Here is an 18,895-nt window from a genome sequence, read left to right as displayed (position 1 = left end):
ACTCTTTGTGACCCCATGACTATACAGTCCATGGAATTATCTAGGCCAGAATCCTGGAGTGGGTAGCCTTTCCCTTCTCCAGGGGATCATCCCAACCCAAGGATCAAACCCAGGTCTCCCGCATTGCAGGCGGATTCTTTACCAGCTGAGCCACAAGGGAAGCCCAAGAATGCTGGAGTGGGTAGCCTATCCCTTCTCCAGCAGATCTTCTCAACCCAGGAATTGAACCGGGGTCTCCTGCATTGCAGGCAGATTCTTTACCAACTTAGCTCTCAGGGAAGCCCAATTTATAGTAAGGATAAATTCAAAAGCACTGAATTTGGTTGAAGAGATGTCTGAATTTGAGCCCTGATTTTTCTAATGATCAGCTGTGTGACTTTGGGCAAATTATAGGCCTCCGTTTTCTGATCTGTTAAAAGGGGATAGGGTATTTACTTTTCATATTTCATAAGACTTCTAATTTTTGTAAGAGTGAAATGAAATAATGTGTTGACTTCTTTATGAAATGTTAGAATTCCCAGTCAAAAAAGTGAGTGTACCATTAGCATGATTGTCATTCATGTTCATAAGGGAGCTGAGAGGATGTGGTTGAAATTGCAACTGATTGATGTTCTAGTGGACAGTCACTTGAAAAGTGTTGGGATCTGTACCAGGCACACAGGGCTAATAAGTTTGGGTTGAATAAAAATTAAAAGATTAATCTACAAAGTTGGCCCACCATTTCCCCCTGTATAAAACCTCTCACAAAAGGTTATTTAAATATAGTACTCATATTTTTGTAATTATACACAATGACTCATATGCCATGATGGTATTTTTGAGCTTTAATGATTCTTATTTGAAGAAGAAAAAAAATGATAATGTGTTTATTGAGATAATTTAGAAATGTAGAAATTCTATTTTTATTCTCAATAATTTGAAATATAGTTAAAAACTGAAACTGTTTCATTTTTTGTATATATATTTGATTTGACTGGATCAGGGGAAGAATTAACATAGTAAATGCTGTTAGTGGTCCCTGGAGGTCACTTACAGATCTGGGCTTCCTGTGTTTCTCTGACAGAGGGTGATCCTGTCCAAGGTAAGATTTAGGGCAGGCCAGAGTGTCCCCAAATTAATATTGCAGGACAGTTCTCTACCAAAGATGGACAGGAGTCGAGGGGTAAACACCCCAACCTCCTCACACCTTGGTGGCAAGTTCTGGAATGTGCTCACCATAGTCTCTCAGGGGGTCCCCAGCTGGCCTGTGATTCAGTTGCCTTCAGTGCCTTCATTGCCTTTCATCCCCTCCCTGTGCCACTTCCCCACCCCGTCCCCATGCTACCAGGGACCCCCTCCCAAATAAACGACATGAACCCAAATCCTTGTCCCAGGGTCTGTTTGGGGATGAATGACAATTTATACAGGTAATTTATGACCCAGAGCCTATTATACCCTCTACCATAGAGCATGGGTGATTTTTTTTTCTGAATTCTCTGTGTATCTTCTATGCCACACAGTAGAGTAAATGCAGGCCATGTCTAAGAATAATTTACAGATGGGACTTATAAATGTTCTTCAAACTTTTTGGCTCATAAATTGCTGGAAAAAGTCTTACAAGTTATAAATATATGTTCCTCTCTCCATAACATTTTTGAGGAATGGCCTTCGAACAACTTGTGCCAGGATGTTTGCAAACTTACTGAAATTTAACTGGGTTACTGCTTTCCTTTGTCATTTTAAACATACCCACTGGCAACTGTAATGTTTCATCCTGTTTATACCCCTTCCGATGGGCTCCCTTACAGGATTAGCACCTAGCTTTGGAATTAGATCATCCCGCTGAAACTTGTTTTTGGGCCCAGAGGTCTATAGTTGCTCAACTCTTTCTGCCAAAACACCATCAGATATCCAACAGTCACTTGCGTCTCTCTTCCAATTTTATACCTCAGCTTCTACATCCCTCAGAACCCTGCACTTCTGAAACCTTCCCATGTCCGTGGCTCTTTCTGTAGCCTCCTTCCAGCCTTTGGTTTTTAGTGTTTCCCTGATGCCTTTTCACCTCTGCTCCAGTATCTCACTAGGATGGCCTCTTTAGGCCCTGAGGACTCTCAATATATGAAGAGTCCAGGCCTCACTCTGGCCTCAGGCCGTGGAGAACGTCAGGGTATACATATAAGGGTGAAAATGCGGGCAATTAGGTATAGCCAACTTGAAGAGGAAGAATAAGAAATTTGTGTCTGTCTAGAAAGACACTATTTTCCCCATGGCTACAGCAGGCAGGGAACAGACACCCTGATCCTTTCTTCCTTATTTCCAGTACCAGTGAAGGGGAGCAAAATTTGCCCCCAAATGTGCCTCATTGGCATAAAAATAATTTTAGACTTTTTTTTTTTTTAAGAAATAGCACATATAGGAGAAGCTCTAAAAAACTGAGTAGAAGTTACCCTGTTATAGAAGATATTTACATTTATGAGGGAAATCTCCATTCTAAGGGGATCTTTCTCTTGGTACCAGGAAAAAGAGGATGACTCTGAATCTGTAGAAACTTATCAATGTAGAAGGTATGGATTTAAATCTGTATAATGAGTTTATTCTTATTTACTGTGCTCTGCCTGATAACCTCCTATAACTGGCTCCCCTATCCACATCTTTTTGTCTTTAGGTGGAGATGGTATTTAAGGCGATCGCTTGGGCCTTTTCAGGGAGTTACTCAGTTTTCTTGGGTCTCTGCCATGTTGTCAAGGAGATATGCATGCTTAGTTGCTCAGTCATGCCCGAATCTTTGCAACCTCATAGACAGTAGCCCACCAGGCTCCTTTGTCCATGGCATTTCCTAGGCAAGAATACTGGAGTGGGTTGCCATTTCCTCCTCCAGGGGATCTTCCCGACCCAGGGATCGAACCCGTGTCTCTTGCATCTGCTACACTGGCAGTCAGATTCTTTACCACTGCGGCACCTGGGAAGCCCCCAAAGAGGTATACATATTGTTAAACTTGTTTGTTTTTGTCTTGTTAAGCTGTCTTTTATTACGAGGTTCTTAGTCAAAAACCTAGAAGGGTAGAGGGAAGATGATTTTTCCTTTCCCACACTTGAAAGCCCACGTTGTGTGGTTAATCACAGGACCATCATTATAGGAAGCAGTAGGGCCTGGTGGTAGAGGCTTAGGGGACAGGCATGGGCTCCAATCTTGTATCCAATGCTTAGCACTGATAGCCTTGGAAAACTTACTTCATGTCAGTTCTCTCATCTGTAAAAGAGCAATAATGTTAGTACCTGCCACATAGAACTGCTGTGAAGATAAAAAGCAACATTTTAAACAAAACTCGTAGCATAGTTACCTGATCCATAGGAAATCTCTAATAAATTTTAGCTATTATTATTGTTTTTAACATAATTGATCTAACTGAAAACCAGGTACAAAATGGTCTTGTTCCTCTGCAGTCTTACTAGAAAGAAATCCCCACGTGGTAGTTGCAGAGTAAGCCTTTGAAGGAAGTGAATATGTAGAAGTCTAACTACCTACAGCCCTTGCACCCCAGATATCTCTTCCATCTGCTGGAGGAATAAACAAAAATACCTTTATTGGGAAACAGAGCTTTCCTTCCATAATCAGAGGTAGAACTCTACATGCAGGGAGGTGATCTCACTGACTTCAGCCCATACTAAAGAGCAAATGACTGATGTACACTCCCTTCCTCAAAGCAGGGCTTAATGTCAGGCAGACAGTGGCCTTCTACAGTGGGTGAACACAGTAGAGGGGAAATTTTGATTCACAGAGAAGTAACTTCAGGATTTTACTCAGAGGTGGTCCTGCGTGGATCCACGATCTGTGTCTTGGTCTCTGGGAAGAAAATGAGAAAAAGAAAAATTGTGATTACACTTTGTTGCATGGATCTTGATCCTCTGTCTTGGTCTGAGTTTAAAGCTCACTTCCTCCAGAGACAAGATAGTCTTCACTGCAGACTTAGAAAATCTTAGCTTATTAGGACCTTAGAAAATCTCCTGAAACCTTAGCTAAAGCTTCTGGAAAGTGTGTTTGGGGACATTGGACCCCGCAGTGGAGTTCACTTCTACTCTTATTTTTATTTAAAAATAAGGATGAATTAAAAGTTAATAGCTCACCCTGTCACTGAATTCACATCAGAGGATCCCTTGTCATGTGCAGCTGAGGCAGCAGGAGTGGGTGCCACTGTGTACAAGTCTCTACAGCAACGTGACTCTTCCCGGCACTTTGCAGATAATGGTGAGGAACGGCAGACTGACATCTGCTTGTGCATGACCTAGTTTTAATTAACCTCCCTAAATGAGCATGTAGCTTAAAAATAATACTGCCAAAACAAAGCAGAGCAAAATAAAATCCAATAGATTGTAGATGATACTAAAACCGCAAGTCCAAGAGAACAATATGAACATAACAGAGTAGATGCTTCCTTCATTCCTGGTGGAGACTCTAATTAGATATGATGCATCAATTACATTAAAATTATAATAAAGTCTTTCCAATGACAAAAGGACTATTAATAAAATATATAACACAATATTTTAAGATTGCTACTTTACTCTTAGCTCATCTTTTAAAAACTCTACATTTTAATGTAAGTTTTCTCCCCAAGCTGTTTATGAATTCCTGTATAATACCTACCCACATTCCACAATGAACATTTCCTAGATTTCATTCTTGCTCTTTGTAGCATATATATATATGTAAAGTATATAATAATAATATATATCTACTATATATATTTTGTTTGTTTGTTTTGTTTTACTTTGCTGAACTCTAGAAAGTAAGGTACAAACATTCTGACCTTTCACTGCTAAGTATGGTTGTATATTTCCTAAGAACAAGGACACTCTTCTATATAACCTCAGTGCTGTTATCATACCCAGTGAAATTAACAATAATTCCTTCAGTTCAGTTCAGTCGCTCAGTCATGTCCGACTCTTTGCAACCCCATGGACAGCAGCACACCAAGCTTCCCTGTCCATCACCAACTCCTGAAGAAGTTTATACATATGTATTCTATATGTTGTGGAAAAACATTACTTGTTATATCTCTTTCACCTCCTTTTAAGGTAGAATAGTAGCTCCCCCACATTCTTCTAAAACAATAACGTTGACTGTTTTGGTGAATCCAAGCTAGTTATCTAGTAGAATGTGCCAGAATTGGATTTGTCTGATTGTTTCTTCATGGTAGATTCAGGTTAAAAATTGGAGGCAAGAACAAGTGTAGGCAATGCCATGTCCTTCCCGTTGCATTGTATCAGGAGGCACAGAATCGCAGATTGACCCACTGTTGGTGACAGTAAGTTTGATCAGGGCCACATTATGAATTTCCTGGGCCCTTTGCATTTTTACCTTCATGGGATCCTTTCTCCATAAAAAGCATAAAAATTTTTATTTTATAGTTGTATTGGCACAAAGATAACCATAATCCAAGGTAGATTATATTAAATTTTTTCTTCTGATTGTAAAAGAAATTAAGATATTCTCTTGAGCCTCTAAAAATATCATGGGCCCCAGACTTATGCCTGTTCCACCTAATGGAGTTCACCCTATAATGACTATAATCCAGAGCAACAGAGTCTTACCTTATCTAGTCTTATCAAGTGGAGTCTAGTCTTATCAAGTGGTCAAGTGGTTTGACCACTTGATTAGAGGAGTGACCCCCAGACCTGCCCTACATAAAGGTACATTTTCCCTTTGTAATTAAGTAGTAATGTGTGGGGAGCTCTTTGAGACTATGTGAGTATCTTGTCCTCCTAAAACCTCTCCCTCAGTGGTTTTATCATTTTTGCCTAAATCAGTTATTACATTGGAGGTTGTAGGAGTTACATCCTATTCAGGGATGAGAATAGTGAAAGTGAAAGTATATTCGCTCAGTCATGTCCACCTCTTTGCGACCCCATGGACTGTAGCCCCCCAGGGTCCTCTGTCCATGGAATTGGCTAGGCAAGAATACTGGAATGGATTGCCGTTTCCTTCTCCAAGGGATCTTCCCGATCCAGGGATGAGAATACTGAGGTTTCAAGAGTGTGATTTGTCTGAGATCATAAAACTAGTGGCTAGAATCACCATTAGGAACTCGGTCTCTGCTCCCCAATTCACAGTAGAGCCCTGAGGAAACTGAAATATATTAAGAACGAGTGAAAAGAAGCACTGGAGTTTTTTGGTCCAGGGAGAAGAAGAGAAAAGGATGACTGTAATCTGTTACATACTTAAAGATAACGGTTGGATGGGCACCAAGGAGCAGCAAGCTCTGCATTTGCAGAGTAATAGCTCAACGGAGGTACAACTCTGTTGCTCTGGATTATAGTCATTTTACCAACCAGCTAATAATTGCCTCACATTAAGAAAATAAAGCCAAGGTTTAATAGTCTTGTCAAATCTTATTAGGTATTAGGATTCTAATTTAAATGCCGACACTATGTCAGTTACCCTAGAGACCTTTTAGTTCATTTTGTTTTCTCTTCACCTCTGCCCTCTCCAGATAGCGTGCATTAGGATTGTAATGGAGGTTTTAAAATATTGTCGTTCAACAATTCCTACAGACCTTGGTAGGTAATTATGAATACATAAGGGCTGAATTGCTGGATCCTTAAACATAAACAAACTGCCCGTGTTTGAATAAAAGACATACATTTCTGTGGGCAAAAGTTTCCAACCATGGGTGTGGGAGCCCGCTACTTCCACTTGCCAAGAACCCCTTTGACACAATAATCTGGCACAGAGGACATTTTTTACCTTCCCAGTGTTTGCATAAGAAAAACAAAGTGCAGATATTTTCAGAAGTGGGAAGCACTTTCAGCCCCCTCTTATCAGAGGAGTGAATTGGTCAGTCTGTGGAAGAATGATTCTTACTAGGTGTGCGAAAATGAATCTGTTGTCACTTATGTGAAGTTGAAAATAAAAGACATATCTGCGAGTCACCTATCATTAATCTTAATTGATTAGCAAGTCTTTGCTGAGCCTCTACTTTGAAATAAGTGGTATGCAGAAGAGGGGACCTGGGGCATTTTCAATGATACAGAAGACAAGAAGAGGAGAAGATATAAACTTTTGACCTCAGGAACTTATGAGAAAATCATGTGGAAAAGACATGCCCTTAGAAAGCCAGAAGCAACTGAAGGTAATGCAGAGGAAGCATAAAATGAGAAGAGTAAAATCAGACAGGTTAGGAGAAGGAAAGGGAATCATCGATGTCTTGATTGGTCAGCAAAAGCTGTAAGATGGTACTTATAAGCTGAAATTTGAAAAGATCGCCTTAAGATGAATGGAGCCTCTGGGATGGAGCATGAAGAAAGGAGGCAAGAAAGTAATGGTGGATTTAGGAACTGGTCTGTGTCTTGAGAACAATCGAAAGTTGACAGCTCATTCTTTCAGAGGACAGCAAGCAGGAGATAATTTATGCAAAATGATCCTGGAAATAAAATCTGATGATAGCTTTAAATGACCAGCATGTCTAATTGTTCTAGATAAGGCTCTTTTGTTGATAGTGAATGGTGGCCACTTAAACCAACTCAAGTGAAAAGGGAACAGGAGAATTATAAGATTATAACAGGATATCTCTTGCACATTCAAAAGTAGTTCATGGGCCAGAAACCAAGGACCCTCTGTAGGACTCAGGGCCACATCATCTCATCTTCTTTTATGTTTCCTTCGTTCTCTTTCTCTCATTCTGCCTACTTTAGTTATTCATCTTGCCCTGATTGCTTCTTTGACATCATAACCTTTTCTTTGTAGCATCAATGACTGATTACATCCTCTCAATTTTTCAGTTTAAATGCTTAAGGCAAAGAGAGACTCTCTGGTAGCTGGCCAGGCAGTTTATTTTCTGGTTTACAATATTGAGTATCCACCCTAGTCCAACCGACCATCACTCTTAAACAAGAACCACCCCTTGGGGATCTCCCTTCACTGGGAGCTCCAGCCAGAGCAGTCTAAACCAGAAGATATAGACTGATATGTTCCATGCTCTACAGAACCATTCGACTTCCAGGGAATATTTGGTATGTTCCATACACATTTGTGAAATGGCTGATCTGTTTATCTCTAGGAAGAATTTACCCAGAGCATTCTTCTGAAAAAGCTGTAGTATCCTGAACAGACTTGGTTTAAATTGAATATTGACCTCACCACTTCTGAAACCATCTGCATTTCATTCAGTTTGTCACTGTAGAGTGGAGATAATAGCACCTACCTGTTAAAACGTAAGTGAGATCATTTAGATGCTATTCTCTGCCTGGCATAAGGCAAGAGCTTAGTGAATGGGATTTCCTCAGTTTCTCTGAAATTTTATTAATATTCCATGACAAAATTTTTTGCAATGCATTTTTACTTATTTTTAAATAATACAAATGATATATGAATATATCTGAATATTTTAAAGCAAGCCCTAGATAGATATATTATTTCATTGGTAAATATTTTAGGGTGTGTTTTTAATAAAGTATTTTTTAAAACACAGAATCACAATACCACTATTAAACCCATTACATTAAAAATAATTCCTTGGTATCACCAGTACTAAATCTGTATTTGATTTTCTTCAGTAGGCTCAAAAATATCTTTTTATGGTTGTTTGATTTGGATCAGAATCCAAAAGAAGGGATTTCCCTGGTTGTCCAGTAGTTAGGACTTCTCGTTCTCACTGCCAGGGGCCTGGGTTTGATCCCTGGTCAGGGAACTAATATCCTGCACGCTGCACAGCATGGCCGAAAAATAAACTAAATTTTAAATAATGCATAAGGGTCTACACATTGCACTACTGATATCAGTCAGTCTGTAACCATTCTCTCTGCTTTGTTATGCCATATATTTGTTGAAAAAAAATGGGGTCATTATTCCTGTAGAATTTTCTGTTTTAGGATTTGGCTGACTGCATTATCTAGCTGGTTCTTCTATCTCCACATTTCTTGAAAACTGGTACATAGATCCAGAGGCTAATTTAGATTTAGATTCAAATTATTTTTCCGACAAAGTAATCAAGAAGTGTTTTATACTATCTTATATATATATATATTTTTACTTTATTTTAATTTACAATACTGTATTGGTTTTGCCATACATTGACATGAATCCACCACGAGTGTACATGCGTTGCCAAACATGAACCCCCCTCCCACCTCCCTCCCCATAACATCTCTCTGGGTCATCACTGTGCACCAGCCCCAAGCATGCTGTATCCTGCGTCAGACATAGACTGGCGATTCGATTCTTATATGATAGTATACATGTTTCAATGCCATTCTCCCACATCATCCCACCCTCTCCCTCTCCCTCTCCCTCTGAGTCCAAAAGTCCGTTATACACATCTGTGTCTTTTTTGCTGTCTTGTGAATTTGAAATAGTGGCTCAATGTCTCATGGCATTTTGCACTTAGGAATACAAGATTCCCAAGAGAGAAGGAGGGAAGCCATTCCCTTTGGCTTCTGCTTCATGCACGAGGGGATCACCTTCCCTTGGAGAGTTAATGGTACTTGTGACTGCCCATTTATCCCTAATTGATTTATCTAAGATATCTTTAATTATATACATCTTTGGCTGAGGATGTTCACATATCTGTCATTAAAAATATCAATTCCTTTCCTCCATTCTAAACTAGAAATTAAAATGTTTGAAATTATTAGTGACTAGAGAAAGCACCACAGGACAGTAGAACCTCCTTTTGAAATGTTTATTTTTTTTAATTGTTTTAAGTGCAGTAATGCAAGTTATGGATGGAAAATCACTCACAGGTATACTGAAGCAGGACAATAGTGTTGTTCTGGAGTGTTGGGGATATCTGATAAATAGTCTCCTCTGCTTCCCTACCTGAAGTGGGAACAGAGAACTAGATATAAAAATGAGATAGATGATGATAAAAAATAATTGCTTCTCCATCTGATACAGCTGTTTGGAGACTGTGACCTAGGTCCACAGCAATAATGGACTTGCAGACACTGACTGCCTGTATTAGAGGTGCCATTCACCTAGTCAAGGACACCTAAATAAGCACAGGCCTCTCTGAGCCCAGTGGCAGGTTCCTTTTCTCAAACTCACACCCCCTTCCCTGGAGGGAGGCAGAAAGTGAGTGAGCGGTCAGGATGCAGCCAAGGATGGCAACTCAGTGGAGGTTTAGTCAACTTGGAAACAAGTGGAGATAACTGTACCTCTCTCACTGAAGGCCATGATACAAAAGAATATCAGAGGCAGAACCTGGTGTTAACACAGCATTTTTAGCGTTGAACACTCACATTTAGATGGTTCCAACTCATGTAATCGGAGAAGGCAATGGCACCCTACTCCAGTACTCTTGCCTGGAAAATCCCATGGATGGAGGAGCCTGGTGGGCTGCAGTCCATGGGGTCACTAACAGTCGGACATGACTGAGCGACTTCACTTTCACTTTTCGCTTTCATGTATTGGAGAAGGAAATGGCAACCCACTCCAGTGTTCTTGCCTGGAGAATCCCAGGGACTGGGGAGCCTGGTGGGCTGCTGTCTATGGGGTCGCACAGAGTCGGACACGACTGAAGCGACTTAACAGTAGCAGCAGCAGCTCATGGCAATGTCTACACTATAGCAGCTCATGTGCAGTAGAACAAATGTTTGTACAGTGTGTGCAGATCTTGATGGATACCAAGATAGATAAAGACCCAGTCTTTGCCCACCAGAGGCTCATCTTTTAGTGGGTTCTCAAACAAGTGGACCCAAAATAGGTGTGGGGCTCACTGTGGTAGGTGTTGTATGGGTAGCTGGCAACCTCCAGATGTCAGCTCCTTCCGGGTCCACTTCAGCTTTCAAGCTATGGTCATGCTCTTCTTGGGCAGTTCCTGCCCAGTGATAGAACCAGGTAGCAATTGAGATCACCCACTTTTTGGGTGGTCCCAGCCAGTAGCCAAGCAAGGTAGTGCTACAAGGGCTTGGCCATTTCCACTGAGATAGGACTCCCCCACTGGGCAATCCTTGCTCCTGAGCTTTCCATTGGGCTGGTGCAGGGTGACCAGCTGTCACAGTTACTGGGACTGAGAAATTTCCCAGGATGTAGGACTTCCAGTGCTAAAACTGGGAAATGTCCAGGGAAACTTGGATGGTTGGTCACTTTGGCTCATGTACACATTGTCAGGTCTGCCTCAGGGTCTGACAGCTCCCTTTGCCCAGTCCTGCCTCCTCCCCTTTCCCCACACGTGTTCATCAACAATAAACTCCTTGTCCTCCTGACTTCATCTCAGTGTCTGCTTCCCAGAGCTCAACCTGAATACTGCAAGAGAAGATGAGGCTGAAAGAGAGTAGGAGGGCAGGGGAAAGATTAGTTTGATAATTACAGTGATGCGTCTGTGTATAACTTTTTCAGCGAACTATTTGTTCTTCAACCTTTGAGAAAGAAAAGAGGTGTCTGTAAATACTCAGTGACTAAAGTTTCCTAAACTGCATTTAAATACTCAAAATGAAGGCTTTGCCAAAAAAACCCAAAAAACAACCAACCTTCTTGTTCCAGTGTCCTTTGTTAAACATGCTTTGTTATTCATTTCTGTGATTTAAGAAAATAAAAGAAGCCTCAGCTTTTCTGAGAAGTATTCTTAATATCAAGAGAGAATGGGGAGAGGGGGACATCCTTCAGAGCCGGGCTAGGATGAGGTGAGCAACGAGCTTGGGGGGCAGCATTTAAGGAGGCACTCACTATGAGTTCAAAGTCAGCCTTTGGATGACCTTTCTTAAAGTATTGCACCTTAGGGGCCTCCCTGGCCTTGCCCTAGTCCAGACCCTGGCTTCCGGTTGGTAATAATATTAAGCAACGTCCCTCTTTCCTGACCCAGGTACAAAGCCATCGTGCGGCCAATGGATATCCAGGCCTCCCATGCCCTGCTGAAAATCTGCCTCAAAGCTGCACTGATCTGGATTGTCTCCATGCTGCTGGCCATCCCAGAGGCCGTGTTTTCTGACCTACATCCCTTCCATGAGGAAAGCACCAACCAGACCTTCATTAGCTGTGCCCCATACCCACACTCTAATGAGCTGCACCCCAAAATCCACTCCATGGCTTCCTTCCTGGTCTTCTACATCATCCCACTGTCGATCATCTCTGTTTACTACTATTTCATCGCCAGAAATCTGATCCAGAGTGCCTACAATCTCCCCGTGGAAGGGAATATACATGTCAAGAAGCAGGTGGGTGCTTAGGAGTAATTCATTTCCTCCTTGTGGATTCAATCCCTTGCATATATGTAGGACTCCACTGACAAGTTCCATATTTAGGTGGTCCTGCTGCCTGATTCTGCAGTAGAAGAGGTGAGTGATCTGTGGCCAGATGGTAAACAGAGACTCCTAGCTGCCGAAGACTCAGCATTCAGATGTCCCTTAGAATCTTATTCTTTTACTTAAGGCTAGGTTTAGTGAGGTGCTGAGAACCTGAAAGCTTTGGAGTATGGGTTTGTTTCTGAGAAAAATCTGAAAAACATGTTAGTGTTTTTTAAAAGATAAAATGTAGTGTCTCAGAGGGATGTGCCTGCTTTAAACTCCAGTTGCATTCTTTGGGTAGGAAGAGGGTCACCATATGTGATAAGGCAGAAAGGGCTGGAAAATGAGGCTGGTTGAAGAAAAAGAAGTAGTTTGATTAAGATGGGTTCACATTGATTTGAGTTCAAATCCAGGTTTCCTGACATACTCATTTACCCTCTCTGAGTTTCTTACCCATGATGAGGGTAATAACCCTTATATTAGAAGGCTGTTGGAGGATGACAAGAGGAGCATATATACCCCCAGGTGGTCCAGAATGCAGGATGCCCTCCATCTGTGTTAGCCTCTCTTCCCCAGTCCCCCCATCACCCCCATAATCTCATCCTGAGGTATAAATGGTAGAAACCAGGGACTCTGGCTTTCTCCTCTGTGGCAATTTTGGCCTTCTAGTCCAAATGTAGATCGAGTGGTATTTATGATGAAAACACAGAAAGACTCTCCCCTCATTTAAAATGTATAGGCGACTTAGTTGGAGGCTTCACCTCTAAAATTCTCTTTTTTTCCACTCAATTATGGGGGGAAAGCAGCAGTCCTCAGTGAAACTCTCTCCTTGCTTGAAAGAGCTCTCAGTGGAGAACATTCATTGTATCCCAAATTCTTGAAGGAGAATGATGTTTCCTCTTGCCGTAGCAAAGTGAGTTGGGAACAAAAGGAGAAGCTCAGCCCGCTTTTATTTGAGACTCTTCCTATATTATATAGGCTAGAAATAACTTGAGATAAAAAAAATAGTAACAGGGAGTTATCTTAGTTTTGCCAATGGGGAAGAACAAAGCTGGGTCCTTTTTTAAGCATCAGAGGGAAGAAGAAATTATTAACTGTGGAGCCAAGGAAGACATGAAGTCATAAGGCTGATAACTGCACCAATGCCCTCCTGAGGAAAAAGAGGGCACTTACTAGAATTTCATTGTGCAGTCCACTCAAGCGTGTAATCAGCTTTGTTTAAAGTGCTGCTCTCACTGTACTCTGCTCATCCATTTCTGCTTCCTGGCATTTTCCTTTCTGTTTCTGACTGCTTTCTTTTTCTGTCTGTTTCTATTGCTTTTCTCTCCTCTGTTTCTCTCCTCTTCTCTCTCCTATGGAACTCATTTTCTGGGCCTTGTGAGCTCGTGCATTTCCCTAATGCATTTTCCCCTTCTTTTTCTCTGCCCATGTGGATCTTTGTCTCTGCATCCCCCACCCTGCCCCTCCGTCCCTATGTCTCTCTGCTTGTGACTCTGTCCTCAGATCGAGTCCAGGAAGCGCCTGGCCAAGACAGTGCTGGTGTTCGTGGGGCTCTTCGCCTTCTGCTGGCTCCCCAACCACATCATCTACCTGTACCGCTCCTACCACTACTCCGAGGTGGACACCTCCATGCTCCACTTCATCACCAGCATCTGCGCCCGCCTTCTGGCCTTCACCAACTCCTGTGTGAACCCTTTTGCCCTCTACCTGCTGAGCAAGAGTTTCAGGAAGCAGTTCAACACCCAGCTCCTCTGTTGCCGGCCTGGCCTGATGAGCCGGTCTCACAGTGCCGGCAGAAGTACCAGCTGCATGACCTCCTTCAAGAGCACCAACCCCTCCGCCGCCACCTTCAGCCTCATCAATGGAAACATCTGTCACGAGGGGTACGTCTAGACTCACCCTTGACCCTGCCCCCCTGGTTTTGCTTTATGGCTGGTGAGGAACCCTTGTGTCGCTGGTTGTCTCTGTACCCTCCGAAGACGCTTTGGCAGGCTTGTGAGTGATCTGGGTGGGTAGGGGAGAGGCCCAAATAGGTCACTTGGAAGGCCTATCACGGCTTGCATTTTCCATTTCAACTTGTGGACGCTGCTTCGGAGGTAGAACAAACTTTCCCTTTTTAAGAAAAGGGAACAAATAGGAAATCTTTATTTTAAGCATTAAACCCTGATATACAGATGTGCTCAACTAAGTCAGAGAAACTGTCTGAACAACCAGATTTATATAGCAGAGAAATTGCACATTGACTGCTTTCTGAAAAACTGCCCCTTGCCATTTCTTTAAGCAGAAGCTAGTGCTTTATGAATGTGATTTGAGTCATTTTTCAGGAATATTTATAATCACAAACCAAGGAACTTATTTTTACACATGTAATGTGAAAAGCCAACCCTCAGAGAGTCCCGTGTATAAAGGACAGTCCCCAAATTGATAACACTGAAAGCCAATTTCAAACAAATCCCTGAGTTTCTATTGTTTTTAAAAGACATAGCTGAGGATATAGGAAAAACACTCACCACATCATTTTAAGGCAAAACACAACCAAACACGCTGACACATATATCAAGATCCACATGTGCCTGTGGAGTGACAGTTCTAACTCAATTCAGGTCCTTTTTGCTATTACCCAGTTATAATCATCCATGGTGCCATCCTACCATATTAGAGAAATCCTTTGGCTGGAGGGTGGGTGGGATTGATTATGTTATTTATTCATCAAAAATTTATAAAGATGCATAATAAGTATTTATTTTAGGCATATAGGTTTTCAGCCAACTGTATTGACGTCTGTTTGGCTGTCCTTGTCTGCTACGCTGAAGAATGTGAGACGAAAGGGATCATATTGGAGTGGAAATAGAAACATGTTTACATTTAATGTCTGTTTTAGGTAAAGTCTGTGGCAGGAAATGAATTCAATGTCAGTAATATATGTTTCAGTCTCAGTATGTGTGAGAAAGTTGTAGGGGTCTCAGGTTTAAGAACTGACTGAAAGACAGATATATATACATTAAGTTTCTACTTATGAAGAGTATTTATAAAACAGCCCATGTACAGGAAAATACTGGATTTAAATCTCTTTTGTTTTCCAACTGAGTAAAAGGATTTGACTCTCTTACTTTAGAAACCCTGAATCAAGTTTTTCTTTACTCAAGAATAGGCCAATTCTGCTAGGTTGCAAATGTGTTAACCCACTTTCAGATGAATCCAAATTCTGCAAATGTGACCTCATGTGTAGCCCTCACACACTAAGACAGTTTTAGTTCCGTTTTTCTCTATCTAGGTGAGATAGAAGAGCCAGCTCTCTTTTCCACATGGCATATTTCATAAGATTTTTCTTTCAGCTTTAGGAGTTGGGACCAAGATTGTTGTCAAGATCTGTACCTATAATTGTGTTAGCTGGAATGAACCTCTGCACTTCTGTTTGCCACATGCACTTATATAGTGTACACACCTGCTTTCCTAGCACTCCATATTACATGGGGCCGTTTGAAAAGAAGACAGGTAGTGTAGCTGAAAGAACCAAGGTTTTTAGCTTGATGTCCCAGCTCTGTCTCTAGTCATATGTGTGTGTGTATATATATAGATATGAGTATCATTTTTTAAAATCTCTAGAATGAGAAGATAGTTCCACCTATTGCTAAGATCCTCTGCGCCCATCATCTCTAGGTCTGTCTGTAAAGCAGTTATGTAAGCACCTGCCCACGTTTGTCCCACCTCTGCCACCTCTGCAACAACTCCTCTTGAGAAATCCAACCCTGTGCCATTCTACATGCATGTTCACATTAGTGGAGTGGAAGGAGATAGCCAGTTCCGTCACTTGGAATAATCTGTATGAATGACGTCCCATTAGCTTGTTGTGTTTCGTAATTAGAGCTGAAAGAGACAGTAGAAAACACATTACTTGATCTCCTCATTGTGCAAAGAGTACTCTTCCTGTTCATAGTTCTTCACCCTCCATGCACCTGCTATCTTGAACTGCTGCTCACAGTTTTACCCTTAGCTTTCTTCAAAACTGTTGAGTGTAAGTGACTCCATACCTAGTTAGTTGCTAAAGTGTCTGGCTTCCTAGCATGACTTGTTCAAGCATCTTATCTTAATGCCTCCAGTTAACATCATAAGCATAGACTTCGGCCTCCTTTCTAGCTTCTGAATAAACAGAAGATTGATATCTAGCTCTAGCTATGTGTTCTTAGGCAAATCTTATCACCTCTTTGAGACTCTCAAATGAAAAGGTTGGAGGAGGTCTTTGCCAGCCAGTGACCTATAGGACTGGTCACATTATTTTGTGAATCAACTGATTGACCTCAACCTTCTCAGTGGAATGAACTTAGCCAGGCCCTTCTCTAGAGAAGTCAAATTTTTATTTTACCTCCAGAACCTAAAATCACAGTGTAAGAAACCCAAGCCCCCATGTGATATCACGTCTGTGTTAGGGTTAAGCATGGCAGGGGCTGGAGCTAAGACATTTCACGCCTGGCTTCCAAAGATAATCACGTTTAGCCCTATGTCTTTGGTGAGGAGGAAAAAAAAAATCAATTTTGGCTGTGGAAAACCATCTGTGTTTATTCAATTGACAGACACTACCTTTCAATCTATCTTAAATTGAGCCTTCCTGAGGCAGGCAGCTCAACAGTGATAGATTAAGCAATAAACAAAGCAATCTTCCCACCAAAGGCTGCTGCAGGCAGGGATTTTCCAGAGCAAGATGGTCCTCCCTGCCCTGCGCAGACAAGGCCCTGCCTTGTCGTTGATACGATGATTCCCCATAAATGTGGATGGCCAAATCCTCTTCTTCTAGCTGCCCTCACACTCCCCCACTGAACATGATCTTCTGCCTCATTAACAAGCCCTGGATTTCCCTGCTTTGCTCCACAGTTTGGTTTCCTCTAGAAGGATGGAGAAACCTTGGATAAATAAAGTTTAGAGACTCCTTCGCACAAACCAAGTTCAGCTTGTTATGAAAATATATGTTGAATAGAAATAAATGAACTTATCCACAGGGCCCACTTAAATTAAAAGTCTTCATTTGTGCCCAAAGTGGCAGCCAGTTATTGCTTTCGGAGTCTATTCATGTGCCAAGTAGCTTTTGATAATAGTGATTAGCTTTGTTTGGGGACTACAAGGATGACATCCTCAATCTATGGACTGCTAAATCAAGGTAGCTAAATCATTTTTCCCAGGAGCCAGATAGAAACAATGATCCTGGTGACCTAACTGTATAAGAGTGGTATAATTGTACAAACTGTGTTGTGATTAGATGGGGAGGTGCAAACTTTCTTGCCATTTGTGACCTTCACACCCACACCAGGCAGGAGCTGTCATCACAGAGTAGTTTAGAATTAACCCTGGGTTGTTGGGCAGAATGAAACACATTTGGCACATTTGTCTAATATTTGACTGAATTTTCATAAAATGGATTAACAGATGAAAACAAAGGAATTAGTCACTCCAGTGGGACCAAACTTTGTGTGAGCTAGTCAATGAAACCAAGCCCTAACAAACTCTACTTCATTCTGAATCTAGATGGTCATTTCTCTCAGCCCCCACCTCAGCAACCACCCCCTGCCCCACAGGCCCAACACAAACACAGTCGTCATATCAAGCAATCTCTTACCATGATCTTGGCCTTCAAAAACACCCATTTTTAAGTGAAGGCTAAGCATTAACTCCAACAGTCAACAGATTGCACACTGAGAACAAACTTTTCTCATGTGAAAGTTGACATCAGAAATGCATTCGGTGGAATTTATCTAAATTTCTAAAAAGTTTCAGAAATCCTCAGTTGAAGTATTACATATCCACAGTTAATTCAAAAAAGGCTTTGCAGTGACCTAGTGTTCATGGTCTGTAAAGCACTTTTACACTCATTGACTCATCTTATCCAAGCCTTTGCTGCTGGCCAGAGAGCTGCTGTACATCCTTTCCTGTGGGAATTTGTAAAGGACATTGACTAGTGACCGTCCACTATTAGATTAAAAGGCCTAGGGAACTATGAGGCTGAAGCATGAACCTGGCTATTGGACCACACTGATGTTCAAAAAGGTGATTTCATGTGGTTCGATGTAATGTGATCTCATTCATTCTCACGGCCCTTTCTGTGCCTATTGAAGAACAGAGCTGATCATTGCCACCTAGTTTATAGGACAGTCTCTTGCCCAAGTGAGTCTATTTAAGTTGGCACAAGGGAGTGAGTGGTTTCATCACTGGTTGCCTCAAGAGAGGCATACTGTTTGGAACAGCATTCTCCATCTGAATGGAGTTCTGCCATTCTAGACATGCTGGAAGGAAGGGGCTCATCTTCCCCGGGCCCCAAGGATCTGTCACATGCAGTGCTGAGCACATTGCTGTTCATCCTCACCAGCACCTTGAAGAACATTCAGAAGATGAAGCCAAGGTGTGGGGAGATTGATTCACAGTTCCAGGGCCACATGGCACAACTGAATGACAGAGCATTAACCTGGGCCTGCTTCTCTCTTATGTCCTCATCCATTCAACTGCTCAGTGTTGCTCCGCAAATCCAGCCCACATGAGAAGTTCATTCATGGAACCTCATAGACCTACTCTGCATTTTGTCTAAAGGCCTGAAATAGTGATAATGTCAAGTAATATACAATAAGGGCATCAAAGATGTTTGTAAACACGTAAGTTAAGGATAGAAGCTGAAGTGCGGCACAAAGTAAGTGGGCAAGGAAGTCCGTTAGCT

The 18,895-nt window shown here is 41.8% G+C and overlaps 1 protein-coding gene across 1 annotated transcript in view; it reads left to right on the top strand.

The window, feature by feature from the left end:
* Positions 1–14,236, top strand: part of GRPR (gastrin releasing peptide receptor) — a 37,121-nt gene extending 22,885 nt beyond the window's left edge. Inside the window, exons 2-3 of the mRNA XM_005701060.2 lie at positions 11,778–12,129; positions 13,702–14,236. Coding sequence (XP_005701117.1) covers positions 11,778–12,129; positions 13,702–14,091 — 742 coding nt within the window. The 3' untranslated portion in view covers positions 14,092–14,236. The remainder of the gene's footprint in view (positions 1–11,777; positions 12,130–13,701) is intronic.
* The last annotated feature ends 4,659 nt before the right edge of the window (positions 14,237–18,895 follow it).

Source organism: Capra hircus (genome assembly GCF_001704415.2).
Source record: "Capra hircus breed San Clemente chromosome X unlocalized genomic scaffold, ASM170441v1, whole genome shotgun sequence".
In the NCBI taxonomy this organism is placed as follows: Eukaryota; Metazoa; Chordata; class Mammalia; order Artiodactyla; family Bovidae; genus Capra; species Capra hircus.
Note: the sequence above shows the minus strand (reverse complement) of the source record. Positions and strands in the feature narration are given on the sequence as shown.